The 11,997-nt window shown below is 34.3% G+C and overlaps 1 protein-coding gene across 2 annotated transcripts; it reads left to right on the plus strand.

The window, feature by feature from the left end:
* Window positions 1-1,376: 1,376 nt before the first annotated feature.
* Window positions 1,377-11,986, plus strand: LOC127180043 (L-threonine 3-dehydrogenase, mitochondrial). 2 transcript variants are annotated; one of them, XM_051133939.1, is made up of 9 exons: window positions 1,377-1,498; window positions 3,481-3,655; window positions 3,888-3,930; window positions 4,178-4,248; window positions 6,385-6,534; window positions 6,619-6,791; window positions 6,980-7,070; window positions 9,400-9,669; window positions 10,533-11,986. In XM_051133939.1, the coding sequence occupies exons 2-9, from the start codon at window positions 3,490-3,492 to the stop codon at window positions 10,670-10,672; spliced, it is 1,104 nt and encodes a 367-aa protein (XP_050989896.1). In that variant the 5' UTR covers window positions 1,377-1,498; window positions 3,481-3,489; the 3' UTR covers window positions 10,673-11,986. The 2 variants fall into 2 exon arrangements, with proteins under 2 accessions (XP_050989896.1, XP_050989897.1); XM_051133940.1 differs by lacking the exon at window positions 1,377-1,498 and adding an exon at window positions 1,792-1,889.
* Window positions 11,987-11,997: the final 11 nt, after the last annotated feature.

An 11,997-nucleotide genomic window follows, 5' to 3' on the forward strand; every position in this document is an offset into this window, starting at 1 on the left:
CATTAAATGCATAGTATTATTAGTTTTATTATATATAAATATATTTAATATGCATTTTTATCTCATTTAATATAAATATGTATTCAATTATTCAATTGTTTGTTAAATACATTATTTAATAATTCACAGTTTTATTACTAATTATTTTATCAGCATAACAATTTGTAGGTTTTGGTGTGATTTTTGAAATCTAGCAACATTTTCATGTTTAATTCATTTTTAATTCATGTTTAAAATTCATTTATTCATATATAATTATATTATATAATTATTGTATTAATACATTACTATGCATTTCCCACATTTTAAAAGATATTTTATAAATATATTAAATATGTAATTTAATAATTTAATATTTATTACAGATTTTATCTGTGTAACAATATGGTTTGTATTTTGTATGGTTTCTGTTCTTTTTCTGATGTTACTTCTTTGCTAGTGAGCGGGAAGAACAAGGAATATTACTCATGAAAATTCCCACAAGCCTGTTTGGGTGCTAAATGTCATGTAGGTGTGGGAAAAGTCCTTTGGAAACAAGTCGTACAAGTCTCCCAGCATGTCACGGTGACACACAGTCCATGTTCAAGGGTTTGACATCTTATATAAATAAACCCTTTAATGAGAATAGATGTCCAGATTCTGTAGTATTCATGCTAGTTAATTGCAAGACAAACAGAGGAAATTTCCACTGGCTCTTTGTGCAAGACATGAAATTGATTTGCTCAGACTAAATAAATGGTCTGAGCACAATAGCCTCTCTGAGTCTTCTGTCTGAGGAGAGGCTAAAATACTATCATCAGTCATTCATAAAGAAGATTATTTGTGTCCATTATTGCTCTGGCTTACATTATAATTGCTAAATTCAAGAACCAAAGTTTAGATATGGGTCAAGTCAATTACCAGACTATCAACCATGTAGGCGGTAGAGAAAAATCAATCAGTCATCTGAGTAAGAAATAAAATGTCACATATTTGTCATATAAATAGAGCTAAAATAAAGGCTAGGTTCTCCTTCATAATGTTACAACAGGAAGAAAAGCCAGTTATATTTATTTACTTTTTGATTATTTTCATTTTTTAATTTGACAGTGTTGTGTAAAATGTGGAACTTATGAACTAATTAAAATAAATTATGAATACAGATAATATCAAAATGTACTTGCTTTGATTTTATTTTATATTTACTTTTATTAAATTACATTTGAGTGTAGTTTGAAAAAAACGGAGGCCGCTATAATAATAAAAAGCTAATTTACTAATGTAATCAATGTATACAGCGTAAAGTGGGAGTATCTCGGTTGGACTGACCAATCACAGCAGACAGCTGAGACCTGTAGCTGATGCAATACTGATGGTCAATGAAGAACTGATGGTCTGTCCTGTCAAAGACATTTACACCTGATCCTCTTCAACTCCAATGTAGTTGAATAAGTAGTAGTATAAGAGCATACAGGTCGTTCACCTGTTTCTATTCCCTTTTATCCTAGACATTTTGGCGGTGAGTAAATCAATATTCTCTTATATTAACTTATTAATTGTCATAATTCTAAATGAATGACGTGATATACTGCGGGAATGTTTCATTGTATCAGCGAGTGTATCCGGAGCCTTTGATATTCCCGCCGAACTGACACACTGTATCAGTCACAGAATCAGAAGCAACGATACATGTAGCAACCAGAAGTGAAATCACCACTGCTGTGCGTTGGTACAACAAAGGCGTTTGTATGTTCTGATGTTGATGGCTAAATAAATCAGCGTGTGCTTAGGCACGTTTACTGCACTAGTTTGAAAGTGTGAGGAGAAACACTACACTCGATTTAATTAATAATAATTAGAAAGTGAAGAAAAGAAGAAGAATCTGTCCGGGGATTTAAATCATTACCAAGGTGAGGATCTTGCTTGACAGCCACTGACAATCACGCTTCTGTGACCGAGAGAGTCACTGGTGACCTTCACACAACTCGGTTCAATTTAGTGTTTCTTTTAAACAAGTTATTTCAGATTCAGATTAGACTAAGAAAGTAAGTAATGCGACTTTAGAAGTGGTGAGCAGTTAAGTTTAAACTACGTGTGGTGGTAACAAACTGAAAAGAGTTTATACCTCAGTCTTTTGTTTCTGAATCACTGTTATAGCCATGACCAGCAGGTGGCAGCAGCGGGGTCTTTCTTCAGAGACAGGCAATTTAATGCCCCAAGGGTTGATTTTTGTTCAAACTAGCAGATTTTAGCTTTTTGTCTTATGTGGAGGACACATTAAACTTGTTTTAGAAATAAGATTTAAGTTTAGCATGTGCAGGATGATGATGCATCAGCCGATGTGTTACTAGGAGAAATAAATAGAAATATTTAGTAATTTAGTTGTCATTTCAAAGAAGCAATCTTACCCCATTACTCCAACTTTTACAGAATGTATAACAGAATGTATAAATGTATTTTCATTTAATTCTTATTCATATTTATTAAACTGACATTATTGCAAAATACTAAATCAACTCTTGTATTTAAATTGTATTTTGACAGTTTATTACCTTATTTTGCAATGTAGAACTTTGCTATTTTCTGCATATCGAAAATGTCTGATTCATTAGCTGATAATAATAATACATTAGTCTAATACATTAGTCTAAACCAGTGTGTTAATGATTAATGAAGATGATATTTACACTAAGTGAATATAGCATATTTTCTTAGCAATAGATGCTATTTACACTAAGAGCAAATAGCAATTAGATGCTGTTTACACTTAATGAAAATTGCATATTTTCTTAGCAATAGATAATATTTACACTAAGTGACAATAGCAAGATTTTCTGCTATTTATAATAGTTATTATAAATAGAGACAATTATTTGCACCTCAGTATTGTAGTATTTTATAAAACAGTATGCAATAATAACTTATTGACTGTAAATTATAGTTTTAATTCAAATTATTAAATGGATGCCACTTTATTGGGACAATTACGCGCTCCCTACACCTACCCTAACGCTAAACAATACTTTATTTTCAACTTTCGATTATTTCCTTAATGTTTATTGAAAATAAATGCCTGTCCGATATGATATAAAATTTGAAAAATTTGCCAAAACCCAGGTTGATCGCGTCAAAAAGACCGCAGTACACACTTTATCAACTGCGCGACTAGAGCTGTTATTTAACAGGCGACGTTTATAGTGTTGAGTATCCTAATCACACATTAGTGGGCGGAGTTAGTGTAAATAGCCTCTGCCAACAAGGCGGGCTATTTGCACTTAGTGTAAATAGACACTGTATTATGGGCATGAATTACAATACCATTTAACACATACTAGTTTGCAATATCAAGCAGCATAAGCAACTGTTGTTGTACAGGTAAAATAACTGGAAGCGAATGAAACCGGAATGGCGCATGTTCAAACATACAGATATTCGTGCCGCTCTTACATTAAAAAATAGGGTGTATAATGTTGTTCTTTATTCATGTCTTTATGTTGGCAGAAGTAGAAAATGTCCTGTGTGAGAGCTGTGCGAGGTCTGGCACCCGTCTGTGGCTTTCAGCCTCTTGCTGTTTTATCTCGCGGTGTCAGTTTCTCTCCGCGCCAAGTCACATCCGACGCCAGTTTTCACTCGGTGTCCTTCTCTGAATCTGATCATCCCAGAGTTCTCATTACCGGTATGAGAACAGAAGACAATTGATTGTATTTGTGATGCACCATTTATTGTGTAATCCTATTTTTAAAGATTGTCTTTTGGACTAAGCTTTGAGGCCTAAATGGATGTTATATAAACCTTTAGATGCCATGTTTCCCTGGTTACCACATTCTGAAGCATGAAACGTAGTCTCCATGGCAACGCATCACTGATGATGAGGTTTAATCATATTTTCTGTCTGTTTTTTAATTCAGGAGGTCTGGGTCAGCTGGGAGTAGGGCTGGCCAAACTGCTCAGGTGAGACTGAAACGCTTTCAGATGCTTTTATAACTTTCGCACTGAAGATCCAAGACATTTTAGCCAATCAGAAGTCAGCATGTGAAAGACAGACAGACAGGGGCTGTTTCTGATTGGCTAAAAAAGTGCTGTGACTCTTCATTTGTTGACTAATCTAGAGTTGTCACAGTAATATCTGTCAGGTTGTAAGGACATTTTATGCATGGCATTCCAGAAAAAAAGCTTGTTTATTTTCCTTTTCACACAGGAAGCAGTTTGGAAAATATAATGTTATTCTGTCTGATATCAGGAAACCCTCAGCTGATGTTTACCAAAGCGGTGAGTGTTAATATATTTACTTACAGTGGGCAGCAGTTTAGTCACTTTTTTTCTCCAAAAGCGGTGTACATATGTTAAGTTAAATATATACTTGCAAAAATAGATTATTTAAAAAAAAATCTTTTTTTTTTTTTTACATTTTTTTATTATTTATATTTTTGGCTCTTAATTATAAATGTTGCCTTCATGTACCTTTACTTATTGAAAAGTATCTCCACATTTTAGTCACAATCTTTCATATTCTATATTAATGTATGTATATTCACTGACCAAAATTATAAATGCAACACTTTTGTTTTCGCCCCCATTTTCATGAGCTGAACTCAAAGATCAAAGACTTTTTCTATGTACACAAAAGGCCTATTTCTCTCAAATATTGTTCACAAATCTGTCTAAATCTGTGTTAGTGAGCACTTCTCCTTTGCCGAGATAATCCATCCACCTCACAGGTGTGGCATATCAAGATGCTGATTAGACGGCATGATTATTGCACAGGTGTACCTTAGGCTGGCCACAATAAAAGGCCACTCTAAAATATGCAGTTTTACTGGGGGGGGTCTGAAAACCAGTCAATATCTGGTGTGACCACCATTTGCCTCACGCAGTGCAACATATCTCCTTCGCATAAAGTTGATCAGGTTGTTGATTGTTGCCTGTGGAACGTTGGTCCACTCCTCTTCAATGGCTGTGTGAAGTTGCTGGATATTGGCAGGAACTGGAACACGCTGTCGTATACGCCGATCCAGAGCATCCCAAACATGCTCAATGGGTGACGTGTCCAGTGAGTATGCTGGCCATGCAAGAACTGGGATGTTTTCAGCTTCCAGGAATTGTCTACAGATCCTTGCAACATGGGACCATGCATTATCATGATGCAACATGAGGTGATGGTCATGGATGAATGACACAACAATGGGCCTCAGGATCTCGTCACGGTATCTCTGTGCATTCAAAATGGCATCAATAAAATGCACCTGTGTCGGGTGTCCATAACATACGCCTGCCCATACCATAACCCCAATGCCACCATGGGCCACTTGATCCACAACATTGACATCAGCAAACCCACACGACGCCATACACGCTGTCTGCCATCTGCCCTGTACAGTAAAAACCGGGATTCATCCGTGAAGAGAACACCTCTCCAAAGTGCCAGACGCCATCGAATGTGAGCATTTGGCCACTCAAATCGGTTACGACGATGAACTGCAGTCAGGTCTGAAACACCTTTGGGGACGGCTTATGGTAGCGAAATGAACATTCATGGGCAACAGCTCTGGTGGACATTCCTGCAGTCAGCATTCCAATTGCACGCTCCCTCAAAACATCTGTGGCATTGTGCTGTGTGATAAAACTGCACATTTTAGAGTGGCCTTTTATTGTGGCCAGCCTAAGGCACACCTGTGCAATAATCATGCTGTCTAATCAGCATCTTGATATGCCACACCTGTAAGGTGGATGGATTATCTCGGCAAAGGAGAAGTGCTCACTAACACAGATTTAGACAGATTTGTGAACAATATTTGAGAGAAATAAGCCTTTTGTGTACACAGAAAAAGTCTTAGATCTTTGAGTTCAGCTCATGAAAAATGGGGGCAAAAACAAAAGTGTTACGTTAAGAATTTTGGTCAGTGTATTAATAATATTAATATTTAAAATGAAAATGAATTAATATTAATTAAAAATAATATTAATATTCAAAATGTATAATAAAAATACAAAAGTGAATAAAATGCTTATTATATACCAATATTCAAATGCTTCTTTTAATGTGAAATGTATTATTTTACATTTTTAAAATTATTTCTACTGTTTTTTTGTCATTTAATTAAATTACTGTTTACTTATTTTATTTACTTACTCTTTTCTATTCCGTTCATTGGTGTGACATTTTAGTCGCAATTCTTTTTCAAAAATATTGTATGTACATGAAACTATGTACATGAGTTTAATATTATAGTTATAGAATATATTGATCTATATTTTAATGTATTTTATTTTTAGAATATTGGTATACCAATATATGCAAATATGCACACACAGTATAAATATTATGCATATTATTTATTTTGAATGTTTTAAAAAAATATATATTTAATTTACATTTTTTTACATTTAATTTAATTCTCACCTCAGGTCCCTTTATATATTCTGATGTTTTGGACTATAAGAACTTGTGTGAGATTGTTGTAAACAACCGCATCTCGTGGTTGATTCACTACAGCATCCTACTGAGTGTGGTCGCAGAAGCCAATGTGTCTATCGCTCGTGACGTCAACATCACTGGTTAGTCACTGTGGTCAGTCATCTTCCGTCTCTTTTTAGTGGTAAGGTACACAGATGCTTCTTTTCCTGTTTCTTCATCTTTAGGGTTGCACAATGTCCTTGATGTCGCCACAGAACATGGGCTCCGTCTTTTCGTCCCCAGCACTATTGGAGCCTTTGGCCCCACGTCCCCTCGTAACCCAACCCCAGATCTGTGCATCCAGCGTCCGCAAACCATTTACGGAGTGTCCAAGGTTCACGCTGAGCTAATGGGAGAGGTCGGTACACTTTTGAGAGGACACCTGCAAAAGCTGAACCTTTGTTGGGATTTTAGTATAGCATTATATTAAATGAAAAGAAATGAGAGTGCAAGCCTGATATGTAGGCAGTAGAAAATGCATCAACATATACATGAGCTCTGTGATGCATTATTTAAATCTTTACATTTCTGTGTTGTATTTTACAGTATTACCATCACAGGTATGGTCTTGACTTCCGCTGTCTCAGATACCCAGGAATCATTTCTGCAGACTCTCAACCTGGGGGAGGAACTACAGGTAAGCTAAAATAAAATTAGAAATATTAGATTAAAAAAATGTAAACTTAAAAACATACTTGTTAATTTAAAAATTTGAATTAAAACTTTAAAATATTAGAGAATGTTGCCATGTTGTTACTGTAAAACTATTAAAATTTCAATAAAGCTGAAATAAAATAGAAATATTCTGTAAATTAGAAATGCTCCCTTGTGTTGTTGAAAACTAAAGCTATAAAAATTTAAATAAAGCTGAAAATGTTAGATGAGACACTTAAAAGAAAATTAGAAATTGTTATTGTAAACTATTAAAAAAATAAACTTAAGTTTAAATTGAAAACTTAAGCTTAAAAACTTGTGAGAAAACTTAAACTTAAAATACTTACAGAAATGTTGCCATGTGTTTTAATTCCAAACAAAAATATACAAAAATTAAATAAAGCTGAAATAAAATAGAAATAAAAAATAATAATACCAAAACACAAAATAAAATGAGAAAAGTTGCCATGTGTTTTTTTTTGTAAAATAAAAAAAAACAAATATATAAATAAATAAAGCTGAACTAAATGAGCAAATATTAGATGAAAAACCTGAACTTGAAAAACGTAAAAGAAAATGTTGCCTTGACAACTAACTGAAATAAAAATAAATATAGAAAAATAAAATAAAAATGATGCAGTTGAAGGAAACTCTTAAACAGAAACGAGAACTGAAAACATAAAAATAATAGCTAATTCAAAATATAATACTATAATATTAAACTAGATGAGTAAACTTTGAAAACAAACTTTAAGTCGGCTTGAGAAAGCCTAGCCTGAAAGTTTGAAGCAGTTGTAAAAGTATGAAAGATGATGTTGCTGGCATGATTCTGACCATTGCTTACGCTATTTAACATGTTGTTTGCATGTATTAGCATGATTAGCTCTTTCCTTACATTTTTAAAGGCTGATTACAATGTTGTTAGCATGATTAGCATGTTGTTAGCATGTTACTACCATGTTGTTAACATGATTCATAAGTTACTACCATGGTTTTAGCATTAATAACAAGCTACTAGCATGTTGTTAGCATGCTTAGCAAGTTACTAGCATGTTTTCTAGCATGATTAACATGTTACTAGCATGTTGCTAGCATGTTTGTAACATGATCAACATGTTACTAACATGTTGAGCATGATTAGCATGTTACTAGCCTGGTGCTAGCATGATTGGCATGTTACTTGCATGTTTTCTAGCATAATTAGCATTTTACTAGCATGATTAGCAAGTTACTAGCAAGATTCAAACACGATTTGCAAGTTACTAGCATGATTAGCATGCTGTTAGCATTATTAGCAAGTTGTTAGCATGTTTCTAGCATGGTTAACAAGTTACTAGTGTGTTGCTAGCATGATTAGCATGTTACTACCATGTTGTTAACATGATTCATAAGTTAATAGCATGATTTTAGCATTAATAACAAGCTACTAGCATGTTGTTAGCTTGCTTAGCAAGTTACTAGCATGTTTTCTAGCATGATTAACATGTTACTAGCATGTTGCTAGCATGTTTCTAACATGATCAGCATGTTACTAACGTGTTGTTAGCATCATTAGCATGTTACTAGCCTGTTGCTAGCATAATTAGCATGCTACTAGCAAGATTAGCAAGTTACTAGCAAGATTCAAGCATGATTAGCAAGTTACTAACATGATTAGCATGCTGTTACCATGATTAGAATGTTGTTGGCATGTTTCTGGCATGGTTAGCAAGTTACTAGTGTGTTGCTAGCATGATTAGCAAGTTACTTGCATGATTCCAGCATGTTACTACTATGTTGTTAACATGATTCATAAGTTACTACCATGGTTTTAGCATTAATAACAAGCTACTAGCATGTTGTTCGCATGCTTAACAAGTTACTAGCATGTTTTCTAGCATGATTAACATGTTACTAACATGTTGTTAGCATGATTAGCATGTTACTTGGATGTTTTCTAGCATAATTAGCATGTTATTAGCATGATTAGCCAGTTATCAACATTAGCCATTAGTTGATTAGCCATGATCAACATGTTAGCATGTTACTACCATATTGCTAGCATGTTTCTAACATGATCAGCGTGTTAGCATGTTACTAACACACTGTTAGCATGATTAGCATGTTACTAGCCTGGTGCTAGCATGATTAGCATGTTATTTGCATGTTGTTTGCATAACAAAATGACAAACTCTTCAACTGAAATGAGAACTGAAAACAAAAAAAAAGCTAATTCAAAATATAATACTATAATAATAAATAATACTAAAATATGTGTGCTAATGCATCTGTGTAAACCTTTCACTTCTGTTTATACTGCCTTTTTCTATCAGACTATGCTGTTCAGATCTTCCATGATGCTGTGAAAACGGGTAGATTTGTGTGCAATCTGAGGCCTGACACGAGACTCCCCATGATGTTCATTGATGATTGTCTGAGAGCCACACTGGAGTTTCTGGAAGCTCCTGCTGAGACGCTGTCCATGCGAACGTACAACATCAGCGCCATGAGTTTCACTCCAGAGGAGCTGGTACGAGAAATCAAGAAGCAGCTGCCAGACCTGCAGGTCACCTATGAGATTGACCCAGTTCCACAGGCCATTGGTAAGAGTCTGACACAGCGGTTTGAGTGGGTTCTTTACTGAAAATCACCTATAAATAATCCAATTTCAAATTCACCATGGCTCTTAAAGGAACAGTTCACCCAAAAATCTCATCCAAGATGTAGACGAATTTGTATTTTCATGGGAAGAGATTTAGAAAAATGTGGCATTACATCACTTGCTTACCAGTGGATCATATGCAGTGAATGGGTGCTGTCAGAATGAGAGTCCAAACAGCTGATAAAAACATCACAATAATCCAATAAAGCCAAAAGATGAATGTTTGTAAGAAACAAATCAATCATTGAGTCATTTTTAAATAACTTCAAACTGCCTTCTTCAGTGAAAAAGTTATCTTGTCTGAATCAGGAGAGAAATCTGCACAGATCAAGCACTGTTTAAAAGAGAAAACAGCCCAAAACAGCTCTTAACAAATATGTGGGTGGATTTTGATGTGAGACAACGACAGAACATTGACTTTTTCACTAAAGGAAGCGTTATTATGGATAATGGACTATATTTTAGCCAGAAACAAGGGTTTAAATTAAATTTGTTTTTATGCAAACATGCAGCTTTTTACTTCAGAAGATGTTAACTGATGGACTGGACTCATGTGCATTACTTGTGGATTATTGTGATGTTTTTATCAGCTGTTTGGACTGTCATTCTGACGGCACCCATTCACTTCAGAGGCTCTGTTAATGAGCAAGTGATGTATTGCATTGCACTGCAATGTATTCTGATCATGCAATGCATGATCTTTGGTGGACAAGCAATGCAAAAAAACCCAGTTAGCAGATTATGTAATTTTATCTCATTTTCTTTATTTATCATTCCAAATAGTTTCTGTCTTGTGTCTTTTAGCTGACAGCTGGCCAATGGTCTTTGATGACGGCAATGCCCGCAGTGACTGGGGCTGGAAACACAACTATAGTTTGCCAGAGCTGGTTCAGACGATGCTCAAATTCACTGGCTCAGACTCCAGAATGGCTCGAGCCAACTGAACACCATCTGCTGTCATGTGTTTGAGTTTAGCTGAGATGTTTGGGACCTAATGGAACGGATGGTAATTGGGCTCTGCAGTATACTATGTAGCGTACTGAGGTTAATGAAGGTCAAACTTTCTGCCTTTTTCCATATGTAGCGCATATTTGCACACTTCTTCCTGGTAAAGTAAACCAAAGATTTACAGGGTTCAATTATATTCTTATTTTCCTCAGTCAGCTTAATAATTTATTAATCTTCCTGATGATATATTTTATATTATTTAAGCTTAAATTTGTTTTCTGTAGCAAGCTGTGTGAAATAATCTGCTTTTGTTTTTGTTGGTAAATTGCGGTACAGATTTTCTTTGTTCTGCTCAAATAATTTCCAGTACCGTTCAAAAGTTTGAGGACAGAAAGATTTTTATTAAAAAATAATAATAATATTAATTTTGCTCTGCAAAGTTTCTTTAAATTAATCAGAAGGAACAGTTAAGACATTTATAATGTTGCAAAAGATTTCTGTTTCAAATAAATTCTGTTTGGAAAAAAAACGGAACTGTCATAGTTTCCACAAAAATATGAAGCAGCACAACTGTTTTCAACATTAATAATAATTAGAAATGTTTCTTGAGCAACAAATCAGCATATTAGGATGATTTCTGAAGGATCATGTGACACTGAAGACTGCAGTAATGATGCTGAAAATTCAGATTTGATCTCAGGAATAAATTACATTTTCAAATATATTACAATAGAAAAGAGTTATAACATTTCATAATATTACTTTAACTTTCATTATATAAATGAAGCCTTGGTGAACAGAGGAGACTTCTTTAAAAAACATTAAAATCTTATAGACTCCAAACTTTTGAATGGTAGTGTATACTTATGAAGTTGTGTGTAATTGTTTGGAAAAAATGTAATGTCCTAGTATAAAACAATAATTCTGAATATGGTGCTATTTCTGAAAAATTTAATAGCTTCTTAGTTTTATTAAAATAACTTTATCATGGTGCTTAGAGTGTAACTGAATTCGATTTTTTTCGTACTTTAAAGAACACTTTATCTAATTATAAAGACTTAACATTTTTAAACGTCATCTTTTGTGTGTACCAGAAAAAAGAAAGTCATACAGGTTTGAAATTCACAACTCATTTTTGGACAAACTTTCCCTTTAGGTTTGATTTTGGCTTGAAGAAATTTGCAACAGTAGTGAAACATCACTGCCAAAATGTTCATATGCTTAATGAAATGCGGTCATTAAAACCAGAGCTGCTGCTGGTTTTTTATGGCCACTGCAAAATTTTAGAAACTTTTTTTGGTAGTGGTTGTGAATCTCAACA

The sequence above is a fragment of the Labeo rohita genome, chromosome 17 (assembly GCF_022985175.1).
Source record: "Labeo rohita strain BAU-BD-2019 chromosome 17, IGBB_LRoh.1.0, whole genome shotgun sequence".
NCBI classification, from domain to species: domain Eukaryota; kingdom Metazoa; phylum Chordata; class Actinopteri; order Cypriniformes; family Cyprinidae; genus Labeo; species Labeo rohita.